The following is a 26,305-nucleotide window of genomic DNA, read 5'->3' as shown; positions in this document are numbered from 1 at the left end:
ACACTGATGTTTTGTTAGTGTTTGTTGGGCAACGTTGGGTCGGTGCTCTGGACTTGGAGAAATTCAGTGAAAATGCTAATGTTGCTAACAGTGAATGAAATACAGCTTGCGTTCATAGTTAGCCGTGTTAACATGTTTAGCATGGTTGGCCTTCAATGGCCTGAGAGCTGCCTCTGTTGCTCTGTGTCCAGGTCAAGAGGTGGTGCACGCGCCCGATGACGATAATGCGTTATCTGTCAATCTTTTATAGCAGAAAACCTGTCTTTGTCTTGTCTTGACATACTGCAACAGTTCCCCCACCTTAGAGGCGCTCTCACCTTGTGACCTATTTTAATTCAGATTTGTGATAGCTGAATAATATTTTTGAAATTAGCACAGTGAACATGAAAACTCATCATGGATATTTGTTTATTCCGATACTGATGTACATCCCTAATATGAGTATATGTAAATGCATTTCCTCATCGCGAGCTGTTTCGACCTGGTAGAACATGCGTCCTTCAGAAAATTAAAATATGAGTCTCAAACATGGTTGTACATATGTGTATGTCCTAATGTAGATGAGTAGTATTTCAGGATATTTGTGTAAATAAACGTGTTTTATTTATCGCAAGTGTACATCATTTTCTGTCTTTCCGGACGGCTGGGAGTGTGAGAAACGATTGCAGAGCCGCAGTTTCAGGCCAGTTGAACGCATGCGCAGTAGGACAGTGCGACTGTGCCACATAAACAAAGTCCTAATAGGAAAATTGACCGTTCCAATTCATATTTCAACGAGTGGCAGGTCTCCTCACTTATAACGTCACTGATGTTCAGGAAGGGATGTCATTCCGAATATACAAGTGATTTCCACTTTGTTCCGCAGACCACTGTACTCCTGTCCGTTTATGGGGTGTCTACGTAACCACAGAAATACGTACCTATGTATATAACCTATTAGCTTATCCAGGCCGCATAAGCTGTAGTTTTATATTTACACAGTTAATGTCTATCCTGCTAAAAAGGGGCCATTAGAAGCCATTCTAATTAAACATAGTGGTTTACTTTCTAATGGGAGTTGGCTGCGTGGTTTCCAATAGAGACCAACAGTTTCCTCTAGATGCATCTCGAATAAGATATTGGTAACCTGTTAAACCAGGATCCATGAGGATCCTATTCATTGTGATATCAACCCATTTAAAAAGCCAAAACACATTACAAAACCAAAAGAAACCCTAAATAGTTTTTTTCAAGCAAGGATGTTTCAAAACCACACTGTTTTGGTTTTAAGCTTAAAATATAAGGTTAACCCAACGCAGATTGTGTCTGCGCATGAGCTGAATGCCACTGGCTTGGACCTGCTGGAGTGAAAGCATAGCTCTACAAGAGTGGATCTGATTTATTTTTATTGTTTTAGAGAAGGCTTTTTATCATGTATCAAAGATAAACACCATCCCACCAAAGCTAATCAATCCAGCAGTGCTGAAAACCATTTCAGAAGCTGCGCGTTACAGGAGCCAGTCTAAGCCCGGCCTCTTGGAATGCAATATGCAGGAATTACTTGACATTTTCTTTAATACTTTGTGCAGATGCAATAAATAACATGGTGCAGAGCTAATTTCCTAAATAAAGCAATGTTAAAAAAGTGATTTATTACTGTTACAGTAAAGGTCCAGATCTTCGCTGGTGGATTAAGTGGCCACACCGATGTGAACAATTTTTGAATATCATCCTGATGAATTTCCCCAAGACACTCTTTGATAGCCAGGTGAGCGGTGCCTTCTGAAGATTCTGCAAAAGTCCTCTCTGTGAGGAAATCTGGAAGAAGAAACAAACTGTCAACAATTGCGTTTACATGCACATAATAAACTGATAACTGCAGAAAATCAGATTTTGTCAGTAATTCACATAAAGCATTTACATGCACTTGAGTACTCAGATAATGGGGAAACTCCAAGGCCTACATGAGTTAGACAGTAATCGGATTTCTGCTTTGCAACCAGCCAGCAAACTCACAGAAGAAGACGTGACGTAAACATAATGTAATACTGAAACTTTGACTTTTTTTTTTTAACATTTTTTTGAAAATATGAACATGCATCATCTAGAAGATAAATATTTAAATCCTTCAGTTAGTCAAGCACGTAGTTGGTTTCAGCGTCGCTTAGAGTTTTTCTTTCTGCAACGCTTCTTGCTTATTTCTAGTACCACCAACTGTTTTTCACATGTGCAGACTGAGAAACCCAAAAGAAATCAAGAGTAAGACTTTATATGCACTGAGAAATCTGATTACAGAGCTAAAATCCAGCTCTCTTTATCAGATTTCTAGACCTTACTCCAAGCTAAGGAATCAGAGTATGCTGTTTACATGACCATTTCAATTACCAGATTACTGCAGAAATCTGAAAGTCATTTTCGATTTGTTAACACCTGCAACAAAAACATGTGAGGCAATTTCCAACTTTAAACACATTAAAGGGGAACTCCACCGATTTAGCAAAATTACTTAATCATTCAGTGGTTTCGATGGAAACAAAATCATTCAAAGGGTTTCAGTGTGAAATGCACCTTTCTGGGGAAATTTGCTGAGTTAAAATTGTTCATTATTAAGAGTACTAGGAACCAGACATCTGAAGCATTTAACAGCTCTAAAAGGTTCATCCCATTCAAGTTCTTGCAAAATGCAATACAAAATGGTTATAAATGTTTTGCTTGATGCCAGAAATTCATGTAGCTACAGCTGTTCAACGTGGCTAAAACCTGAAGTAGCTTTTGTTTACAGTTTTCTTGCCTGTTTTTGGAATATTGCAAAATTTGTGGAGGACTTCAACAAGGTCTGTTTCCAAAATGTTGTGGAGCCATATCAATTTAACCCAGAACATACAAATAACTGGGGAGAGAGAGAGAGAGACTGAACCTGCTGCCGCCGAAGCAGAAGAATCCAGGGCAAACGGTGTCAACAACAAACTACTTGCAACTCAGCTTACCAGTTTATGGGGCAGGACAGTGAGGTGCAGCTGTGATCCATCACAGCTCCTCTTATAAATGCTCATATAAGCCGTGAGTTTTACTGACACTGACACTGACGCAACGCCACCAGAACAGGATTCTAAATAGCACCAGAAGGGGTTCTACTATTTTTATGATGTCAAGCTTGTAATAACAGAAGAGCCCTTTTCAAAAAGGTTCTGTATAGAACCGTCTATAGCACATTCTCCAACACTCTGAAAAAGCCTTTAATCATGCAAATGGTTCTTTCAATGTTCTATATAGAACCACTCATCAACATTCCATATAAAACTCAGAAGACGCATTAGGATCACTGGTGGTTTTGGATAGTTCAAAAAATGATATACAATAAACAGTTTCAAATCAAACCACTATAAATGACTTTATATCTTCACAACTTTATGCAAAATTTTGAAAAATCAGTGAAATTCCCCTTAAGCATCTGCTTACTCTCGAGCAACAGTTTGTTCCCATACACTATGGGTGTCCTCTGATTTATCTACAATATTGAGTTAAAAGCACAAATACATACTTTTCCAGAACTGAAATGTGGGGAAAAAAAATGCAAATTTCATCTAACCGTCTTTCACAGAGCTCCTTGTCGATGTCGTGGAGAGATTTGCCTTTAGTTTCTGGTAGCAGAAAATAGATGAAAACAACAGCCGCCACTGCAACCACTCCATAAATAAAGAACACTCCAGAAAGGCCGATCATATCTGTGAGAACAAATTGGAAAGAATCAACTTTTAATATCAGCCACTGGACTCTCAGTGCAGGGAGCACTGTGTGGATAAGTGTTTCTGCTGTCTTTAGAGCACGGCAGACTTACCTATTACGCTCAAAAAAGAGAAGGTTACTATCAGGTTGGCCACCCAGTTGAAGCAGTTGGTGAACGCAAAGGCTCGTCCCCTCACGTCTGCTGGGAATATTTCACTCAGGACCAGCCAAGTCACTGTAGGTCACATTAACAGTGTCACTCATGGGCGAAATGGTTTTTGATCATTTTCTCATTCATATAGAATCGTAGAATCGCAGTCAAAGATATAAGATGCAATCTTAACCATAAAGGCTGTTCTTATAGCATGAATGTTTTTGATTCATATATATATATATATATATATATATATATATATATATGTGTGTGTGTGTGTGTGTGTGTGTGTGTGTATTATTTTAAGCTCCTTGTTGAAATTTTCAATTTGGCACTTTATTTGATTCATGTTATTTAATTAGGAAACAGATTTTTAACTGACTGTTACAGCTCAACCCTTAAATCAGGTACAATTAACGCTTCTAAAGGGTGTTACACTTGTGCTTGTTCCATTTTTGGTTGAACCAGGCCCATCACAGTTATTACCGCCTAATCACAATTATTGGAGATGATCACAATTATTTAGGCTGACTGCAATTATTTTCTATCAGGGCCTGCTCTAGTCTTCTGGGGGCCCTAAGCAGGATTTTTTGGGGGCTCCCCATCTTGCTGGCTTATGTACTGTAAAATTCAAAGCTAACAACACTGACTACCATAAACTGTCTAAATTATGTACATTTATAACTGGATAATTTGTGCATTGCTAATGATCAGAAGCTCGTTTAGGTTTCTAATAAGTTACAGTTTATCCATCCATCCATCCATCATCTTCCGCTTCTCCGGGGTTCGGGTCGCGGGGGCAGCATCCCTTTCCCCAGCCACTTCCACCAGCTCTCCAAGGGGGATTGCGAGGCGCTCCCAGGCCAGCTGGGCGATATAGTCACGCCAGCGTGTCCTGGGTCTTCCCCAAGGTCTCCTCCCAGGTGGACTTGCCTGTGACACCTCCCGAGGGAGGCGTCCAGGAGGCATCCTAACCAGATGCCCGAACCACCTCAGCTGGCTCCTCTCGACGTGAAGAAGCAGCGGCTCTACTCCGAGTCCCTCCCGGATGACTGAACTTCTCACCCTATCTCTAAGGGAGAGTCCAGACACCCTGCGGAGGAAACTCATTTCGGCTGCTTGTATTTGTGATTTTATTCTTTCGGTCATTACCCAAAGCTCATGACCATAGGTGAGGGTGGGAACGTAGATCGACCGGTAAATTGAGAGCCTTGCCTTGTGGCTCAGCTCTTTCTTTACCACAACAGACCGGTAAAGAGCCCGCATCACTGCTGACCCAGCACCAATCCGCCTGTCAATCTCCCGCTCCCTTGTACCATCACTCGTGAACAAGACCCTGAGATACTTGAACTCCTCCACTTGAGGCAAGAGCTTATCCCCGACCCAGAGAGGGCTCTCCACCCTTTTCCGCCTGAGAACCAAGGTCTCGGATTTAGAGGTACTGAGTTACAGTTTCATTTGCAAATAATCTCAGCGTTCTTAAAGCCAGGGGTCAGTATCACGACACAGTATTTCTTTTTTATCCTGCTAACTTTAGGCCTAGTTGGATCTAACTCTGGTGGGTGTGTTACTTTTTCACCGTTATAAATGTTGTACTCACTACATACTTAGGTGACATAATTCATTTTCCTTCTTTGATGATTCCTCCACATGGTTTAAGTGATTAGATGTTCATTATAACCATCGTATTTTCATGCAAGGCCATGCAGGGACCCTCAGAGGGGCACATAGACCAACAGGATAAAACACCAACTAACTACAGCGACAACCAGCGTTCAATAAGAACATAAGAAGGAATCTAACATCACACTAGATTACACCATTAGATCCTGTTTTCCACACATTTACAAAGACAAAGTAGTCTGGATTGATCTGTGTGGTTAACGTAAATTGAACGTAAATTGCCTTTTAATACTGTACCACACGCACCACCGGGAGCATGTTTACATTTTTTTACTGAGTGCTTTAAGACTTTTGTTTGCTAGATAGCTAATGTTGACTGTGCTTGCAGAACAAGTGTATTCACTGACATTTCCACAGTCTTAATATTTCAGTTATTACAGTACAGTTCCTCATCTCATGTCAGTATGATCTAATGTTAGCTACAAAGAAGAGACAATCAGTCGATTTACTCTTTAGTCGCATAATATTCACTTTTTATGAAGACAATTCAGTTAAAATTTCATAAATTGTACATGCTCGAAGTTTGGTTTCATTTGTTGCAGAGATGTGTAGCTTATTCATTTTTGCTCTTTTTTTATTAAAATGAGCAACAAAACAAGTTTGTGTTGTGCCCTGCTCTACCTTATGTCATGAATATCTTCTTTCTAGAAGTGAAACTCCACTTACTTGGCCCAAACCCAACAGAAAAGGCGCTGACGACTGACATCATGCAGATCAAAATGAGCCAGTTGAAATTCCCCGCAGCACAAGGAGCTGCAGGCGCATCTGAACGTCCAGCATCAATGGTACCATTTGTAATCTTCAACAGTTCAGTGAGGTTTTCAGATAGTATGGTGTCATTTGGGTGCATCTCAGAGCTACAGTGTCTTGTGTCAAACAGAGAATTCCTGCTCAAGAATCCAATAAATATCAAACCTACAGCCATCACCGAGCAGCCACTGATCAGAAGCAGCCTCCGGCCGGCCTTGTCTGCACAGAGCATCGCCACTGAGGTCGAAATGACTTTAACAATCCCAAGGCCGACTGAGGCCAGCACAGCCGAGGCATAATCCCTGAATCCCACAGAGCGGAAGATGGTGGAGGCGTAGAAGAGCACGTTCGGCTGACCTGTGAACTGCTGGAAGAGCACGAGTCCGAGACCAATTATCGTCCTTGTGCGCATGTTATCTTCTTGCTGAAAGAGATGCAGGATGGTGTATCGCTTTTTCTCTGTTAACTCTTGGCTTGAAGTCCCTTCTTCAGCACCATCACTGCAGCTTTGACTCTCTTGTATAAGTTGAACCATGCTCTCATGCTGTGATGGTAGAACCCAAACAGAGGCTAGCTGCACAAGGCATGGCGCAATGGCAAACCCAAACATGTATCTCCATCCACCCTGGGCACCAGAGAGCATATAGTTGACCGCATAAGCCAGCAAGATCCCAACAGTGATGCCAGCTTCATACAGAGTGACCATCAGACCCCTGCGATATGAGGGAACCATCTCAGACACAAAGATGCAGCAGGATATCGAAGATATGGATATGGCGAAGCCCACCAAGAGCCGGCCAACGACTAGCATCAGGAAGGAGCTGCTACAGCTAAGGATCAGGCTGCCTCCAAGAATGAGAAGATTGCTGAGCAGGATGGAAGTCCTCCTGCCATGGTGGTCGATCAGCCAACCACCGATCAAAGAAGCAAAGACAGCCCCAATGAGAAGAGCGCTGACCACGGTCTCCTGCTGGACACAGCTCAGATGGAACTGGGCTTGGAGCTGCATCAAGGCACCAGAGATTATCCCAAGCTCATAGCCAAATACCAGGCCGCCAAGAGTGGACACTGCAGTGGGAAGGACCAGAACAGGGCAGCCTGGGAAAAGTTATTAACTTTAGTTATTCAGTAAAGTTTCAAATACTTCTTATGGAAATGGTGTTAGAGGTCACTGCCCTGTAGTGATTTTTCAGAACTTTTGCATAAATAAGTCATTAAGATGTAAACAGTCATTCAAAGTGGTTTGGTGTGAAACCCTCTGTTCTAGAGAAACTTAGTCAGAATTGTTCACAGCAGTGGTGATAGGAACCAGACATCTACCTCTAAGAGCACCCTCACAGGACATTATTACATGAAATGGTCAAACATATATTGTTTGATGTCTAGGACATTGTTTTACAGAAGTCCATAAACATGTTTTTGGCCTAAACTATTTCTTTAAACGCATCCATAGTGGAGTGAGACATGCAGAGTGTTGTGAGGCAATGAATTATACAGAAATGTTGAAAAAATTGATTTCATTTTCACTTCAATCGTGGGCCTGCTGCAATCCTGAGAAAGAATTACCATTTAAATCATTATTTAATCGTTTTTTGTTCATCGTTTGGAGCTATTAAAAAATCACAAGCCTAAAATGGCCAAATTTCATTAAGTTTCTCCATACCACTCTAAATGACTATATCTTATCAAAGCTGCACCTTGCCACAATCGTTGGGCTCAAATCCATGCCATGCAGATGTTTTGGTTGTTTGTTCTCAAACAGCATGAACCAAATAGAACAAGATAACAGATTTGCTTAGTTTCTAACATCAAACTGCACAACTACACGAGGACCTACCCATTTTTTCTTTGAGGATCTTCAAAGCTGCATCATGGTTCACTAATATGCAACAGGCTTCTTCTCAGCAGGCCTGCTAAGCAAAACAAAACAGTAGAAGGTACTGCAGGACCCAGCTAACAAAAATGAAACGTCTTGTTAATATATCTTGTGTACGTGTGCAGAGTATACCCCCAAACTGCTCTGAAGCCCCTTCAGCCCGGAGGGTCGTCACTGCAACCGCGTAACCATGGCAACCACCTTGTTGATGCTCCTCGTTTGTGATGAGCCTACTCGAGGTTGCCTGTCTACGTCCTAATTATCCATAAATAGCCCTCAGCAGGCGCAGCTCGCTCCCATATCAACCCTACTGCTTACAAACTGTGCATAACTTTTTAACCAGAAATAGATTTAGCTGTCTGGGTTGGGTGGTCTGGTCTGTTGTAAAAGAAATCAGTGGGGGTATATTGTGCTGGAATGGAAAGCTGAAGTGCTCTGGAAGCTGCTCTGGAAGCTGCCCTGATCGTGAACCTGGTCGTGTTTCATCATCAAGCTGGAACGCCTCCAGGCCGAGCATCCAAAAAGTTTCTGGAAGAAAACTGCACCCTGCATTTCTCATCTGCCGCAGAAAAATGAGACTTGATGTCAAATTGTAACCAGTAATTACCACTGTTTTATGTTGCTTCCTTCAAAGACGTCCGCGATTGTTTCTGGCCTTTGTCTCTCCTCTGATGGGGTCTGCGACCCGACAAGGAAGTTTCAACTACGTGGCAGAAAATTCCAAACATCTATTTTTGTTCCCACCTCTATTCCGACAGGATCCACGCTCCTTCCCTAGGATTGGCCACTAGTTCACAGTGAAGGGCGAATGAATATGAACTACTAGCCAATCATAGCATGGAAGGGCGGGTTTGTCGGAATACGTGTGGGGCAAAAATAACGCTACACAAAACAAAGAATGGAAGAGGAATTCTGCAGAGTTTTCAACATTTCTGCGTAATTAAATCGTTAAGACGTTAACAAAGTCATTCAGAGTGCTTTGATACGAAATGCTCGGATTTAGATGGACAGAATAGCTTGTAGTGGTGGTGACAGGAACAAGACGTCTGAAGAGTTTAACGTATTTTAAAGATTCCTCCCAGATATGAAACAGTTCTGAACACGCTGCAAGATGCCTGATACTTTACGAGCTAGTAACGATCGTTTTTATCTAGAATTAAAATACATTCTCGGCAGAGAGGTACACGAACACTTTTTTAGATTTATCACTATTTATGAACATTATAAACATGATCAACAGTGCATATAAAAACCCAAAAGAGGTCATTTTTGTCATACAATTGGGGAAAAAATGGCTACATAAGGAAATTGGAGTCTGTGGTCTTCTCTACACTGAAATTTCACATCAAACCACTCTAGATGACTTTATTCAAATTGTAAAAAAAGTAGTGGAATTCTCCTTTAACATGGATTACGAGGAGATTTACAGGCGATTGATTTTGCGGTTACAAAAAATGAAAAAAACTGTTAAAAAGTGTTGAGCTTCAAATTTTATTTGCATTAATTGATATCAACAGCATAGCTCATAGACGGTTACAGAAACCGCCTCAAACATTTCCCCACGTTTGCAATTAAGACACAATTAAGCTACTCACATTAGCACAACCCTTCTACATTTATATGGCAACAGGCATGTTTATATGACTGTAATTTCCCTATTAATGTCTTTAAATTTGGTAATATTTTAAAACAATGTTTTTGCTTAGACAAACTTGGTGGCTAACTGGTAACTACTTCGTGCGTGTCAACCGAGAAGTGTTTTATTTTGAAAAAATCTTTAGAACGAACTTAATAAAATTAAATGAAATTAAATGAATAAAAAGTCTGCCTTCACACTCTAGGGCATTCACTAAAAACTACTACACACACTAGCCTGAACAATTCCGTACAGATAAGCAGGGCTGCCACAAAGGCTACCAAGACAGTGATGAAATGAAACATCGATTAAAGGACATGTTTATTGAGAAATAAGCGGCCAAGAAGACGCAGGACTTTTATTTTGAAAATAGTCGCAACTACCTCCTGGCTTGAAGTCGAACAGCCATGGCGCACATGGAGCCTGTCAATAACAAACCTGCCGTCTCTCAGTTTTTACAGCAGGCAGTTCTGATTAAACAGGGCGCCGAAGCTCGTGTTTATCGCGGCAGGTTTTTGGGAAAATCCGCGATCATTAAGGAGAGATTCCAGAAGCTCTACCGCCATCCCGCCCTCGATGAGAAACTGACTCGGCGCAGAACCGCGCAGGAGGTTCGGTCCATTCTGCGCTGTAGAAAAGCGGGTCAGTAGACTAACTAGGTTGTGACTGAGTTAGTCAGTTAGTAAGTCGGTCACTCACTTCTCCAGTCACCTGAGAAGGGCTGGGAGTCGACTTCCAAAAGCAGTCGATTCTCAGATTCCGAGCTTTTGAGAATGAAGAGTCGACTCAAAAGCTTTGGATTCGATGACCCAGAAGGAGTTTCAAGGCTGCGTCCAGAAACGCGTATGTGAAAAATGGTGCAGCACCAGTAGAAGTCCATTCATGAGTGTATTAAAGTAGTGTGCTATTTTAGACTTGGCTTTAGGCTGTGGTCAAAATAGCATATTTTGTACTGTATACTGCACCAGTACATAGTGTATACTACTCTTTATCAATAGAATATTATACAGCAGTGGTCTCCAAACCAGTTCTTGGAGAGACACCTTACTGCAGAGTTTAGTCCCAAACTATATCCCTTCAGCTGTCCTGCCCCTTACCTGACACGTTTATCTGGTCCAGCCAATCAGGGACTTGGAAATAGGTTGATTAGTTCGAGCAGGTGTGGTAAACTGGTTGGATACAGGTCAACAGTCGACACCCCAGTGTTAAGAACCTGTTACAACCAACCATTTTATCTTTTCAACAATAACCAAGCCACAACATTTTATGTCCCTTTATTGAAGTAATGTTTTACCATCTTGGCTGTAAATATGTCTCAGTGTGTGTAAAGGTAAAGTACTAGTATAGCTTAAATAATATAAACAAAAATGCAGACTTTGCTTGCTTTGAGCTTTGGCTCGGCTGTAGCCGCTTTTCTCGCATCTCTGGCAGGAGGCTTTTCTGCGAAAGTAGAACAGTTTCTTGTAAAATGTCTCTGAACGTTCCACTTTGGTGAGGTTGAAGTCCGCTTTTCATTCGCCAGCTTCTTTTTCGCATTTTCCTGTTCCACTCTAAGTAGTGCCTGAGGCACTGGAACGTCCCTGCTGAGCTATTTAAGGTGGAACGAGAAAATTCGAATGAAAAACTGACTTCAGCATCGCAACTTTTTAGTGTTTGCCACTTTCTCACTGCAGATTAAATGTCTCTGGAAAATAGGTGTGGTTAAAAATGCTAATGGGTCAGTTCCTCTCCAAATTGTCGATGTTCGTCTTAAATCTGTTTCTTTGCTTTCTCATTAGCTACTAGCTAGGCAAGATCGTTGTCTGTGCTATAGTGACCAGCAGTCTGCACACCAGCCTTCAGGGTTAAAGGGTAAATTAGCAGCTCTACATTAACTCCAGGATTTACATTTATGGCATTTGGCTGACACTCTTATCCAGAGCGACTTACAATTTGATCATTTTACACAGGTAGGCCAAGGCAGTGTTAGGAGTCTTGCCCAAGGACTCTTATTGGTACAGTGTAGGGTGTTTGCCCAGGTGGGGATTGAACCCCAGTCTACAGCATAGAAGGCAGAGGTGTTAACCACTACACTATCCCAACCACTTCTTAACACTTAAGATCGTTTATTGTTAAACCTGTTAGAATGAACAGCATGTCCTTTTTCCTGCAAAGGAGGGTTATTTTATTTTTACCTAAAAATCTTATTCTGTTTTGGAGCAGCAACAGGGCACTAACAAGAGGTCATTCCCCAGGACCAGGGTTGGAAACCACTGCTGTACAGTGTCCAGTGTACAACAGAAGCCATGTGCTGTACTACAGGACAGGGTGTGATTAACTTACCAACATCAGACACTGAGCCAATAAGAACCGTCTGTTTTCATTCGTCTGTTTTTTTTACCCCTCTCAATCACTGCTTAACAACTGTAGCAGCTTTTCAATGTGTATGTATTTTGATCCAGTAACACAGCGTGTATGTATTTTGGTCAGTAACTATTCAGTGATTTAGGATAATTTAATAACATGCAGTGTTGTGTAATGCATTGATTATTTTTTTTGTTGTTGTTGTTATTGTTGTTTAGGTATTGACGCGCCAGTCATCTACTTTGTTGACTACACCACCAACTGCATTTTCCTCGAAGAGATCATCGACTCTGTCACTGTGAGGGAGCACATCGCATCAGCTCAGGCATCCGGACAGAGCGTAGAAGCGCTCTACGGCCTGGCTGACACGATCGGTAAGATCCTGGCCAAGATGCACGATGAAGATGTAGTCCATGGAGACCTCACCACCTCCAACATACTGCTGGTGAAAGGCAAAGAGGGCAGAGATGGCAAACTGGTTTTAATCGACTTTGGCTTGAGTTACATCTCTGCCTTACCTGAGGACAAAGGAGTTGACATGTATGTGTTAGAGAAGGCTTTCCTCAGCACGCACCCCAACACAGAAGCCCTGTTTGAAAGACTTCTGAAGAGCTACACCGCTTCCTCCAAAAAGGCCCCAGCTGTCATTAAGAAACTGGATGAAGTTAGACTGAGAGGAAGAAAGAGATCCATGGTTGGATAAGAGAAAACCATGTGAATGCACACGTCTATGGTGCAGGACATCAGTTATACTGTTTTTGTTGGAGTAACACTGATGGCACCTTTGAGTTGCTCATGTTTGTTTTTGTAAATAAAGGACTGCTTTGGATGTTGACTGTGAATGTGGTCTTTCAGACAGCGTGGGTTGTGAGGAGGGATCTTGTTCAGTGGTTAAGGACTGCATTAGCGGTGAAGTGTAATGGCTGGGTGTGTCTTTGGTCAGTCTGTTTGAATGGCTGGGTTGTCATTTGGTAGAGCACCATTTTGACAATTGTGTGTGGACATTTTGGCCTTTAAATCAACATTATTGTTATTATCAAGTGTCATCAAATTGGTTCCAGCTCCTAGCGACCGCATGGATAGTGATTCTCCAAAATATTCTGTCTTCTCTTTTGGTCTACAGGCTTCTGAATGGCCGGTTCATGATTCCTCTGATCTATCTTGTTGCTGGTCATCCTCGTCCTCGTTCACCATCAACTGTCCTAAGCATAACTGTCTTTTCCAGTGAACTGGTTCTTCTCAGAGCTGTTTTCAAAATAAGAGCTTCGGTTTGATTACCTGGGCTTCAAGTGAGAGGTGAGGTAATTCAATCAATTTCAATAATACTCGAGTAACACATCTTCCAAAATAATAATAAGGTATGGCTGCAAAGTACAATTACTTAAGCAGTGAAATAAAATGCTCAGGTCAGTGTTGAAGGCCAGCAATGCTTTACAGCCAAGTTCAAAGCCCAGGAGCTGAGAGAGATTAAGAGCAGTGCAGAGTGGAGTTTGACCTCAAAGGAAGTGCCAGGAGCCGCTGCTGTTTGTCTCAGACATGGCAGGAACCACTTCCACAATCAGACAATTGTGTGCCTTCACAGTCGTACTGCATATCAGCCTAATGCACTTCCATTCTGCAGGTAAGAGGATTTTCCAGCTCATCGGTCGTTACGGCCGTGGGAGTTTCTGTTTGTTGTAAAAAGTATAAAAGTCGAGCGGAGCTGAGAATCGAAATGTGCGGGAACATCTAAAGAGTAAGCAAACATAAAGACACACCCTTAAAAATAAAGCTGCCGAAGAGTTCCCAGTGCCATATGGAAACCAGTTTAGGTTCTCTAAAGAACCTTTCAGTGGATGTTTTTTAAGGAACCGTTTTTGTAAATATGTATATGGAGAACCTTTTTTAAGGTAACATCATTGCGTTCCAAAGTTTTAGAAATGAGGTTGTGTGTGTATGTTCTATAGTTACAGACCGTAGTCCATCCTCTGCATACTTTGTTACCCTGTTCTTTAGTGGTCAGCACCCCCATGGACCCTCACAGAGCAGGTATTGTTTGGCAGGTGGGTCATTCTTAACACTGACGTAGTGGTGGTGTGTTCATGTGTGTTGCACTGGAGCAAGTAGATCAGACACGGCAGCGCTGCTGGAGTTTTATACACTGTCCACTCACTGTCCACTCTATTAGACACTCCTACCTTGTTGATCCACCATGTAGATGTAAAGTCAGTGACAATTGCTCATCTGCTGCTGCACAGTTTGTGTTGGTCATCCTCTAGTCCTTCATAAGTGGTCACAGGACTCTGTTGGGTGGATGTCTTTGATTCTCAGTCCAGCAGCGACATTGAGGTGTGTAAAAACTCCAGCAACACTGCTGTGTTTGATCTACTTGTCTACCTTGTCTACCTGTCCAACACATGCAAACATGCCACCACCACGTCAGTATCACTGCAGTGCTGAGAATTCAGATTCAGATTCCTTTATTGATCCCAGGGGGAAATTGCAGTTGTTACAGTTGCAGCCACTTATGTAAAAATAAACACTTTACTAATAATTTAAGACAATATAGAGAAATTTACAGTATGTACACAAGATTTAAGTACTTATGAATATAGTAAGGTGGTAGTGATTGTGATAGTAATATGAAACATCAGGTATAAAGCAGTTACAATTATTTAAATTAAGTTAGTGTCCCTCTGAGTTATTGCACACACAATTATTATTGCACATATGAACAGTTTCGTATTGAGTTTTGTGAGTCACACTAAGGGAGGAGTTATAAAGTTTGATGTCCACAGGTAAGAATGACTTCCTGTGGCGCTCTGTGGTGCATTTTGGTAGAGTGAGTCTTGAGCTGAATGAGCTCTTGTGTCTCATCGCTGTGTCGTAGAGTGGGTGGGAGCCATTGTTCATAATGGCCTTTAGCTTCAGAGTCCAGCTCCACACCCACAACATCACTGGCCTTGCGGATCAGTTTGCTGAGTCTGTTGGCATCTGCCACCCTCAGCCTGCTTCCCCAGCATGCAATAGCATAAAGGATAGCACTCGCCACCACAGACTCATAGAAGATCCTGAGCATAGTCCAGTAGATGTTGAAGGACCTCAGGCGCCTCAGAAAATAGAGACGACTTTGGCCCTTCCTGTAGAGGGCGTCAGTGTTCTTAGCCCAGTCCGTCAATATACACACCCAGATATTTGTAATCATCCACAGTGTCCACACTGACCCTGCTGATGGACACAGGGGTCACCGACGCCTTGTCCCTCCTCAGGGCCACCACCAGTTCCTTTGTCTTTGTCACATTGAGGTGGTTCCGCTCGCACCATGCGACAAAGTCCTTCACCGTTGCCCTGTACTCATCCTCCACTCCCTTGCTGATACATCCAACTATTGCAGAGTCATCAGAAAACTTCTGAAGGTGGCAAGTCTCTGTGCAGTAGCTGAAGTCCGTAGTGTAGAGGGTGAAGAGGAAGGGAGAGAGGACAGTTCCTTGTGGAACTCCAGTGTTGCTGACCACTCTGTCCGACACACAGTGCTGAAGGCATACGTACTGTGGTCTGCCAGTCAGGTAGTCAACAATCCAGAACACAAGGGGGGCATCTACCTGCATCACTGTGAGCTTATCACCCAGAAGAGCGGGCCAGACGGTGTTAAATGTGCTGGAGAAGTCAAAAAACATGACCCTCACAGAGCTGGCTGGCTTATCCAGGTGAACGTAAACTCGGTTGAGCAGGTAGATGATGGCGTCCTCAACTCCCAGGCGGGGCTGATAGGCAAACTGGAGGGTATCTAGAAAAGGCTGGACTATGGGTCGGAGCTGATCCAAGACGAGCCTCTCCATGGTCTTCATGACATGAGATGTCAGTGCCACTGGCCTGTAGTCCTTGGCGTCACCGGGTCGTGGCGTCTTTGGAACAGGAACAATGCAGGATGTCTTCCACATCATGGGGACCCTCTGGAGAGTCTCAAGGCTCAAGTTGAAGACATGTTGAAGTACTCCACAAAGTTGGGCGGCACAGGCTTTAAGCACCCTGGGTGGAACCCCATCAGGGCCTGCAGCCTTCTTTACGTGGAGTCTCTTCAGTTGTCTACAGTGAGACACACTGTAGAGGTGGTGGGTGGGGGAGGGATGGAGGTGTGAGATGGGCTGTCACAGGAGGGGAGCAGGCTATCAGGAGGGGCAGGGGGTGGTCTGCTGAGGACTGGCAGCAGAGGAGTCAGGCTGGGGTGGGGGCAGAGCCTGCAGTGTCAAATGTGTTACAGAACAGATTTAGCTTGTTGGCCCCGTCCACACTGACCTCTGCTCCTCCGTTGTTGCTGGACCTGAAGCTGGTGATGGTCCTCATTCCATTCCAGACCTCCCTCATGTTTTTCTGCTGGAGTTTCCACTCCAGCTTCCTCCTATATTTGTTCTTCGCCTCCTTGATAGCTGTCCTCAGTTCCCTCTGGATTGTTCTCACCTCCACCCTGTCTCCAGCTCTGAAGGCCCTCTTTTTCTTGTTGAGGAGAGCCTTAATGTCCTTTGTTACCCACGGCTTGTTGTTTGGGTAACATTTAACAGTCCTGGTTGGGACAGTGGAGTCCACTCAGAAGTTAATGTAGTCTGTGATGCGCTCTGTGAGCCCGTCGATGACCACCACCCAGATAATCCTTGGGGGCTCTGACCACTGAAGAACAGGGTAACAAAGTATGCAGAGAAGCAGATGGACTACAGTCTGTAACTGTACTACAAAGTGCTCCTATATGGTCAGTGCAGCTAATAAAATGTTTGTGCATAATATATATATATATATATATATATATATATATATATATATATATATATATATATATGTGTGTGTGTGTGTGTGTGTGTACATATGTATATATGTGTGTGTGTGTATGTGTATTTGAATTAGAAGAAATACATATACTATGTTTGCATCACTAATCTAATTATTTTGATTAATATTTTTTTAACCAGAGGAAAATTATACAGCTCAAACTTTGTGTTGTAAAGGCTCAGAATTACAGAAAATTCTCCAGAAATTTCCTTTGGTTAAACAAAGTAGGTAACCAAGTAAAACATTCACTTATTTGGTGATTTTGATGGTCTGAAGCTGTGGCTTTTTGGCCTGTATCTTCTCCAAGGAGCTGCTCTGCACAGCTCTGTGGACACACAGCACGGCTTAGTCGGCACAGCTGTGACTCTGGGCTGCAGTTATACTCTCCCCAGCACACATGCAGAGAACATCGACGTGTGGTGGAAAGTCTCCAAGAACGGCGTCTCTGAGACTTTATTCGCCAGTCAGAATGATGCTGTAACCAAACGCACCAGAGGATTTTCTGTAGACGAGGCTCGGCTCCTGAAAGGAGATGCATCTCTACATGTGGAGAACACAACAATCAGCGATGAGGGAGTTTACTCATGTGGTGTCATCATACAGCCTGACCAGTACGATCGGACCGTCCACCTCAAACTGTCAGGTCAGCTGCTGCATTAATTCCTTGCTGATTTCTTCATTATAACATTATAGATTTAAAGACTTACATCATGGAGAACTCTTGAAAACAATTAAATGAATCATTATGATGTGCTATGATTGAAACGTTTCTAACGTTTTAAGGTGCACAGTCCATATTTACAGTGTTTCATTCATGGTTGTGACATCATATGTTCTCAGCTGCCCATTCATGCAAAGGGGATACGGAGTGTGGGGAAGCAAATGTGTTATTGCATCCTTCCGAAGAATCCAAACATCCAAAATTGCCAACAACATTTTGTATGAGACTCCAGGCAGCCAATCAGAACAGAATTCATTTCCATGTGCCACAGTAACAAAGACAGCCTAATTCTACAGGATAAATAGAGGGTGCAAAATGGAAAATAATCATGTGGAAATGAACTATGGCTGTTACTAAGTGGGCGTTGGGGGGGAGGGGGGGGGATACAATAAATATATTGAATGTGGGCTCTTTAATACTCAGTGTTTTCACATACTTCATACTGGTTTTCACATATTTCTCATACCCAAACTAAATAACTTTTGGCCATTATATACATAAGGAGGCCCTTTTCTTCCCCACAAACATTTATTCTTTAGTGCTTGCATTACCTGATGGACTACAACTACCATAAACACTAGAATAGAGGTGGGCAATATGGCAAAAATATAATATCATGATACTTCTAGAAATTTTCAAATATCTTCGGTCAACCATCCAGAGCAATGGACAGTGTAGAAAAGAGGTGAAGAAGAGGGTGGAGACAGGATGGAGTGGGTGGAGACGGATGTCAGGGCTGATGTGTGACAGAAGGATAGCAGCAAGAGTGAAAGGGAAGGTTTACAAGACAGTAGTGCGTCCTGCTATGATGTATGGTTTGGAGACTGTGGCTCTGTCTAAAAGACAGGAGGCTGAGCTGGAGGTGGCGGAGATGAAGATGCTGAGATTTTCGTTGGGAGTGACAAGGATGGACAAGATTAGAAATGAGCAGATCAGGGGGACAGTGAAGGTGGAGCAGTTTGGAGATAAAGCCAGAGAGGCCAGGTTGAGATGGTTTGGACATGTGTTGAGGAGGAATAGTGGATATATTGGGCAAAGAATGTTGGAGATGGAGCTGCCAGGTAGAAGGAGAAGAGGTAGACCTCAGAGAAGGTTTATGGATGTAGTGAAGGTGGATATGGAGATGGTTGGTGTAAAAGTAGAGGAGTCAGTGGATAGGGCAAGATGGAGGCAGATGATCCGCTGTGGCGACCTCTAAAGGGAGCAGCCGAAAGAAGAAGAAGATACTTCTAGAAATTTTCCTGATACATGCTAGGCCACCATATTTTTCAGAATCTGATCAGTTGGAACAGAGAAAAAAGATCAACAGTTTTTATTCATATTTTTGTGTTCTACTTACAATTGCTTTGGTTTTTATTGACTTTGTCCTCACCTTTTTTCCTGTTCAATGCAGCTCGGCCTTTGGTTTCCCTGCCTGAATTAGTCACAGTGATGACCGGAGAGGAGAAAACCTTACGGTGTGACATCACAAAGTTCTACCCAGAGCAGCTCAAAGTGACTTGGAAGACTGAAGCTGGCACAGAGTCGGCCCAGTGGGACGTCTGCACTGGAGTTCCGGTTCCTAACAGCGACGGCACGTTCAGCGTCAGCAGCCGTATCACTGTGAAAGCAGAGAGACTGAAGAGTGATGTCACCCTGTACGAGTGTCAGATACAGCACAGGTCTTTCTCTGAGCTGTATCGCCAGAGTGTAAGCGTGACAGTTGAAGGTGGGAGCTTCTTAATCTGATTATGAACGCATTACTGCTTTGATTTATCAGCTGCATTTTAATTGCATGGGGCCTCCATGGTGCTCATTTACAGATAATCTAATACAGCAGTGGCGTAAAACGTTAAAGGGCTAATATCATGGCATTTTCCCTGCTTTTTTGAAATGTAAACATTATTCCATCCATCCATCCATCCATTTTCTAAGCCGCTTCTCCGTCAGGGTCGCGGGGGGGAGCTGGAGCCTATCCCAGCAGTCTTTGGGCTTGTGTTATCTAGCTAACGTGAACTACAGGTGCACAAACAAAATCATGTACCAGGCGTGCAGTTTTTGTCTCAAATCATTTCATTAAATGACATAATTACACTACACAGTTGTTAACTAATACTTTTGATTATATTCTGTATTTTTGATGCATATAAGCCTACAAATTATTCTTTACACAAACATTAGTATTATTCTGGCTGCTCCGAGATTGACTTGCTGTTAAACGCAGATATACATGTGCTAATGCTGTTAGTTCCATCCTAAACAGCTGCGTAGAACTTCATGGAAACTGAAAGGGTTTGAAAATGAAAATAAAGTAAAAATTATGCAGCGTGTTAAAGTTTTGTATTTTAATGTTCTTGTTGTGAAATGTAGATATATCTATCTGTCCGTCTGTCTATCTATCCATATATCTTTTAATTTAATCAGCTAAGATAGCATGTAGGCTAAACATGATAATAAAAGCAGTCATACTCACAATCTCAAATTTGCTGTATGTCACATTTATTTTTCAGATGTCTGGTCAGTTGGAACAGAGAAAAAAGAGCTGCAGCACCGCTACATTTAAAAAATACTATCAAAAACTGATTACAATAGTTTTTATTAATATTTCTCATACTGTGTTGTACTAAGTTGAACGGGATTCAGTTTGTTCGCTTCATAATGAAACAGGCAGTTGGTCAGTGGTCTACAAGTACTGACGGTATACACAATATGTTCAGAAAAGAAAACTGTATTGCAATAAAATGTATCACAATAGCAAAATATATTGCCATGTTGGCCAGCTCGACGCTAGAACACAGACAGCAGCAGTGGGGAAGTGTTTGTAACTGCACACGACCCATAGTTAGAGCAGCTCAGGAAAACTGGCTATGAATAAGTGACTAGAGCTTGAGCACTTTAGACTCAACAAATTAATGTCTGAACACACACGACAGTCTGTTTGTAGTTGCACAGGATTCACTTCTCCTAACGTACGTGACTACATTGTCTCACTGTACAGTCCTGTATGAGGAACTATGGGATGTGTAGAGTTCGCAATGAATTTCTTCAGACACAATGTTTGTTCTGAGTAATTTCAACTTCAGTTATAATGAATTGGATTGGATTTTACTCTTTCTCCTGTAATAACTGTAGCTGGCTTGATGTTAGTTTTAATTGTCTTCTGTTATGTTTCAGCTCCGGTGCAGCCCTATAACACTTTGGCTCTAATCGCTGGAACAGTTATATCAAGTGTTTTCTTTACGGTTTTGGCCATTGGAGGTGCAGTGATGGTTTACAGGCACTTGCATGCAGGTATGATTAACTTCACTGTGTTTTATATTGACAAAAACTATTCATTTCAACCTGAAAATAGAATCGTTTTCAGTTATGAGGGACCTGCACAACATGCGAGAAGGTGTTTAGAGTTAAAAGTGCTGAAATTTTAAGCAAAAGTTGACAAACACACAAAAAATGGACATTAATAATAACATTCTGTCTGTCTTTTACTGTCTTTTGTCTTTGCACTGTTTACTATGCATCTTTTATTACTGCACTGGAAAAGTAGCCAGATAGTGTTTCGTTATATTGTACTACCCTGTATTGTATAATGACAATAAAGCTGAATTGAATTGAATTAACACACAAAGTGACGTGCACAGTGAAGTCATGCAGAATGATTTTTTAATTTGTTGCTGCTATAATGTGACGATGGCATATGTTGGTGATTTTCTGAACACATAAGTGAACACACTTATGCATATTTCATTACACTGCTACTCTTCATTTGCTGAATTTAATAATTTGGGAAAAAATAAAAACCAAAAATGTGGCCTGTCCAATTATTATGGCAAATAAATAATATATAGAAAATAAATATAAAATGGCATATTTTGATCAAAAAGGGTTCTTCTATCATTACAATGTCAAGCTTTTTACAATAGAAGAATCCTTTTTGGTGCTGTATAAAACCATCTGCAGCACATTCTCCGTCAATATGAAGAACCATTTCACCATGCAAAGAACCCTTTAGTCATGCAGAGGGTTCTCTGAGTGTTCATGAAGCATTTTCTTTATTAAAGAACCCTTGAAGAAGCATCTTTTTTAAGTGTATAGGAGATGAATTTGGTGGTTGTCACCTTGTCTAAAATGTCTCAGTGTACTTAATCTTCTCGAGCTCTAGTAAAGATAGTGTCTTTTAGCCAGGAGGAGAGTGAGGGTGGAGTGGGGGACCAGGGTTTCCTGGTTCTTTCTGTCCCAGGTTTCCAGTCAAAAAACCTGCCAAAACCTGCCAAAATGCACGAAAAGCCCCCCAACAATACATGTGTAAAGCAATTCTAGCCATAATACAAAATAATACGACATTTAATGTTGTGCACTGATGTCTTGCATTGGACAATTTGCAGATATGTATTTAAGTTTCTCCAGATGGCACTGTTTTAAACCAATGTTTATCCCTGCTACAAAGAACCAAAAGCTTCTTACATAATCTAAGCAACACCCCGACAAGGAAACTGTAAACTATTTTAATAATATAATTAAATGATTTGATTGGTTTGTGTACCATAAGTTGCACAGCTTGCACAAACTCACTTATGTTTTCGGAGTGTTAACATTTTTGAATGTGTTGCCTGTTACAGGATCTCACGCAATTAGAAAGACGAATGAACAGCAATAACACTGGAAGTGTAACTATTCCTTGCTTACCTTTATAGCCTATGTCGATCAGTTCACTGGCTGCTAAAGTTTCCTAATGTAGCAGAACACTGTACAGTCAGTAATGCTGTGTGAACTGAATAATCTGTGTCTGTTAGGCCTGCATGCACATCCAGAGTATGTTATGCGCTGATGTTGAATACGCATAATATAGACGGGCGAGTCCTTTCAACAGGAGTGACTAAACTGTATGTCTGCCAGTATTGATAACTGATTGGATGTGAGAAGTTAGGCCTGTTCAAAGTTCAGTTTAATGTTTAAGTAATGCACTTTGTTAACTGAAAGTACTTAATCATGACAAACCATCTCAAATTTTATTCACCCGCCAAGCCACTTTTTCTCCAAGTCCAAACAAAACCCACCCAATTTGTTGGGAATACGCCCAATAAGGTGTAGGTGACTCCCAGGCTAACAGTATTCTGCTCCAGGATAAAAGTGAAGCAAAGACAATAGAGTCTGGAGCAGCAGCAAGAGTCAGCAGGAACCCTGGCAAATGCTAACAATGGACACAGCATGTGTTTACAACCAAAACATTGGAGGCAAATGTGAGATACAACAGCCCACCTTTATACCTGACCAAAATAAACAAGGTGCAAAGGAGCAAAGGTCTTTATAAATTCAGAGTTTTGATGTATATAGATGGTCTTAGTTGACAAAGCTGAGGTGAGCACAGAGGCCATGCAACAGATCATGTCCCAGCTCACTTAAATTGAATTTTCAAAGTACTGTTGTCTAGACTAGGACATTAGGGTAAAGTCATAATAAAAGACCCTTAGGATCAAGGAAGATGTTTCTATAGGCAGTGGCACAGCTGAAAGTAGCAAACTCTATGCTGTGCTATGTAGAGCCCTTTTCCAAAAAAGGCACATTCTCCATCAATCTTGTCATGCAAATGCTTTAATGAGTTTTTGGTTGTACAACGAACCATTTTCTTTATTAAGGAACCTAGAGGTCCCCAGTTTGACACGTCTGCCTTAAGAAACGGAAACCTTCAGAGGAACCAAGACCCAAAAGGGGAAGCCATTCTCCTTCGGTCGACACCACAGACCAAAACAGTAATCTAACATGATCAATTTGAACCAAGAACAGACAAATTAATATACAATTAATTTAAATGAATTTAAATGAATTTTTAAAAAGAAGAGAAATGACCCTGCCACTGGACAGAAATATTCAGATTGACCAACAATAAACAATGACTGCTATAAGCAAATGAAAAGTGGATCTAACCCAGGGGTTGGCAACCCAAATATTAAGAAAAGCCATTTTATCCTTTTACCAAAAATTAAACCAGCTTGGGAGCCACAACATTTTATGTCCATGTTACCATCTTGGCTGTAAATCATAGATGTCTGGGTATGTGCTAATGTTCTAGTATAGGCTAAAAAATATCAAACAAATGAAAACGCAGACGTACCTAGCTCTGCTTTAAGCTGTAGTTCAGCCATAGCCGCTTTTCACACATCTCTGGCAGGAATTAGCAGACACATTAACTCCACCATTTAATACCATTTATTGTTAAAACTGTGTTAGAAAGCAGAGCTTTATTATTATGGAATGTGACAGAAAATGTTATTTATCTTTCACAGTGCCTCCTACAGTGTCTGATATAGTCAAACCTGACATTATTTACGCAAAGACACCAACCAAACTGAGCTGCACTGTCAGAGGAGTTCAACCTAAACACCTCAAAATCCAGTGGTACAAAAAGCCAACCTGTAACAGCGGAGCAGCCGGCATCACTGAAACAGATCCTTTAATAGGAATGGAAGACCTGCAGGATCTAACACAACTAGAGTCCGAGGAGAACGTCCACATTTCTACTATTACTCTTAAACTGACTGTAGATGATGACAACAGAGGATACTGCTGTGTGGTTCACTGTGGCAATAGGAAGATCATCAGAAACACAACAGTCAGAATCCAAGGTTTGTACATTGTTCTAAATATCTCATTTTTTCCTCAAATGTTTTGCATATTTTCTCCACTGTATTTTAAAGGCATCTCCTTTCAGTCCCACCAGACCTTCTGCAAATATCAAGCCAACCACAGATCCCCAAACTAGGTCAGCCTCTGGTCCTGTGCTGTCGAATTGAGAAGTTTTACCCAGAAGATGTCAGGCTGGAGTGGCACAGGCAGGGCACAGAGCTGCTACAGCCTGCCACCCAGTTTGGTCCATTCTCTGACCACGAGAAGATGTACAGCCTGTGGAGCAAGACCGAGCTAATGGTGGCTAGTGTGGCTATTGGAACAGTTTGTACTTGCAGAGTCTACCACAGCAGCTTCCCCGCACCGTTCTATAAAGATGTTCCCTATCACATCAACACAGATGGTGAGTCAGTCATGTGTCTGTGGATCTAGGTTTAAAAATCTTGTTTACAGCGGTGGTGAGAGGAACCAGGGGTCACCATGTCTACAACACAAACATAGCCGCTTTATTTATTATCCAAAACCACCAGTGAACCTACACATGACTTGTGAGTTCTTATATGGGATGCTGACGATGATAAAACAGCGATGCATCTTTAATATAACGTTTCTTAGAGGACTACTTTGCAACACCTGGAATATGCATTACTAGATTTTAAAAATACCTTATAGGCCAAAACCTGCTCCAAACAGTCATAAAGCGATGTCCAAGACATCAGGTGTTCGTAACTTTCCATCAGGAAGATTTTAGAGGTGGACGTCTGGTGCCTATCACCACCATTGTGAACAATTCTGACTCAAGTTTCTCTAGAACAGAGCATTTCACAACAAACCACTCTGAATGACTCAGTTTACATTTTGAAACATTTAATTATGCAGAAATTTTGAAAAGTAGTTGGAATACCCCTAAAAAATAAAGGTGCCAAATGGAACCAAAAGTGTTCCTTAGAATGATACCACAAAATTATGGCTCCCTAAAGAACCTTCCATGATGTAAAAGGTCTACACCAATTAAAGGACCTTCCTAGAACCTTACATCCAAGCCTACCTTGTAGGAACCTTTAAAATGTCTTCAGAGCTGGTGTGTAGCACTATTGTGTGGATGAAGCTGTTTGAATTAGCTCAGATTAGAAAAATCGCTGATTTTCTAATATGTTCTTGCAGGTCAGCCCCCAAATGTGGCGTTCATCAAATGTGACCCTCTGCAGCCTCAGTTAGGAACAGAATGTACGCTGAACCTGTGCGTGAAGGATTTCTGCCCGGATCCCGTCACGATAACCTGGTTTCAGGATGGAGAAAAGATCTCTGATGGTGCCTTTGACTCCCCGGCTAGTCTTAATGTGAACGGTCTTTACTCAATGTGGACTTTTCTCAAACTGACCCCCTCCAAACAGAACCTCAGCTCAGCGTTCAAATGTGTGGTGGAGCACAGCGCTCAAACTGAACCAGAGGAGAGACAGTTCACCCTGGCACATTTAATGAAAGTGTGAGAGATACTACTGTATACTACTGTGAAATACACTACTGTTACTTAGCAACAGGAAGACAGAAGCTCTAAGAAAAAAAGGCAGTGCAGTGCATCTCACGTTTTTCGTACATACAGCTGCCCGAATCATCCCCAAATATTGCAGACAACAGTGTTTCTTCTGAAATGTGAGGGTATTAATAGTGAGCTTGTGCTGCACTAAAAGCCTCTATTCTTTTGGGAAGGCTTTATACTATATGTTGGAACATTGCTGTGAGGATTTGATTGAGCATAAGTGAGGTCAGGTACTGATGTTGGATGGTCAGTTCTGGATCACTCCGACTCATCCCAAAGGTATTGGATGGAGCTCCATCACTCCAGAGGACATAATTCCACTGCTCCACGGCCCAATGCTGGGGGGCTTTATACCCTTCTAGCCCATGTTTGGCATTGGACATGGTGGTCTTTAAAAATAAAGGTGTGAGAAAAGATTCTTGCCATTACAGAACCACTTCTGGTTCTGGATTCTTTTCAGAATTGTTTTTGTAAACATGTGAGGTTCATGTGCAGCT

General features: G+C 41.9%; 2 protein-coding genes across 12 annotated transcripts; one reads left to right on the top strand and one right to left on the bottom strand.

The window, feature by feature from the left end:
* Positions 1 to 373: 373 nt before the first annotated feature.
* On the bottom strand, positions 374 to 8,881 carry slc2a10 (solute carrier family 2 member 10). Of its 3 annotated transcripts, XM_017692743.2 has the most exons (6): positions 8,301 to 8,881; positions 8,130 to 8,202; positions 6,209 to 7,390; positions 3,818 to 3,940; positions 3,569 to 3,704; positions 374 to 1,797 (listed from the first exon to the last, which is right to left on the bottom strand). In XM_017692743.2, the coding sequence occupies exons 2-6, from the start codon at positions 8,131 to 8,133 to the stop codon at positions 1,707 to 1,709; spliced, it is 1,536 nt and encodes a 511-aa protein (XP_017548232.1). In that variant the 5' UTR covers positions 8,134 to 8,202; positions 8,301 to 8,881; the 3' UTR covers positions 374 to 1,706. The 3 variants fall into 3 exon arrangements, with proteins under 3 accessions (XP_017548232.1, XP_037388042.1, XP_037388043.1); XM_037532145.1 differs by having other exon boundaries at positions 8,130 to 8,881; XM_037532146.1 differs by lacking the exons at positions 374 to 1,797; positions 3,569 to 3,704; positions 3,818 to 3,940 and having other exon boundaries at positions 5,210 to 7,390.
* A 1,305-nt stretch (positions 8,882 to 10,186) lies between these two features.
* On the top strand, positions 10,187 to 26,090 carry tp53rk (TP53 regulating kinase). Of its 9 annotated transcripts, none has more exons than XM_037532246.1 (10): positions 11,102 to 11,134; positions 12,007 to 12,111; positions 12,366 to 12,521; positions 13,271 to 13,768; positions 17,255 to 17,590; positions 19,062 to 19,376; positions 20,822 to 20,938; positions 23,929 to 24,267; positions 24,354 to 24,671; positions 25,433 to 26,090. In XM_037532246.1, exons 4-10 carry the CDS (start codon positions 13,684 to 13,686, stop codon positions 25,756 to 25,758), a joined length of 1,836 nt encoding a protein of 611 aa, XP_037388143.1. In that variant the 5' UTR covers positions 11,102 to 11,134; positions 12,007 to 12,111; positions 12,366 to 12,521; positions 13,271 to 13,683; the 3' UTR covers positions 25,759 to 26,090. The 9 variants fall into 9 exon arrangements, with proteins under 9 accessions (XP_017548189.1, XP_037388144.1, XP_037388143.1 ...); XM_017692742.2 differs by lacking the exon at positions 11,102 to 11,134 and having other exon boundaries at positions 11,847 to 12,111; positions 13,271 to 13,443; positions 13,554 to 13,768; XM_037532247.1 differs by lacking the exons at positions 11,102 to 11,134; positions 12,007 to 12,111 and adding an exon at positions 10,466 to 10,647.
* The last annotated feature ends 215 nt before the right edge of the window (positions 26,091 to 26,305 follow it).

This window comes from Pygocentrus nattereri, chromosome 21, assembly GCF_015220715.1.
Source record: "Pygocentrus nattereri isolate fPygNat1 chromosome 21, fPygNat1.pri, whole genome shotgun sequence".
NCBI classification, from domain to species: domain Eukaryota; kingdom Metazoa; phylum Chordata; class Actinopteri; order Characiformes; family Serrasalmidae; genus Pygocentrus; species Pygocentrus nattereri.
This window is presented reverse-complemented; position numbering and strand designations above follow the sequence as displayed.

What these genes read in the sequence shown, in the direction of transcription:
- slc2a10 (XM_037532145.1), bottom strand. An exon ending in CTCTTTTTTGAGCGTAATAG is followed by an intron (nt 3,705 to 3,817) that starts GTAAGTCTGCCG and finishes TTGTTCTCACAG; the next exon opens with ATATGATCGGCCTTTCTGGA. An exon ending in AAGGAGCTCTGTGAAAGACG is followed by an intron (nt 1,798 to 3,568) that starts GTTAGATGAAAT and finishes TTCTTCTTCCAG; the next exon opens with ATTTCCTCACAGAGAGGACT.
- tp53rk (XM_037532247.1), top strand. Translation starts at nt 13,684, where the DNA reads ATGGCAGGAACCACTTCCACAATCAGACAATTGTGTGCCTTCACAGTC. An exon ending in TTACAGGCACTTGCATGCAG is followed by an intron (nt 20,939 to 23,928) that starts GTATGATTAACT and finishes TATCTTTCACAG; the next exon opens with TGCCTCCTACAGTGTCTGAT. An exon ending in CACAACAGTCAGAATCCAAG is followed by an intron (nt 24,268 to 24,353) that starts GTTTGTACATTG and finishes ATCTCCTTTCAG; the next exon opens with TCCCACCAGACCTTCTGCAA.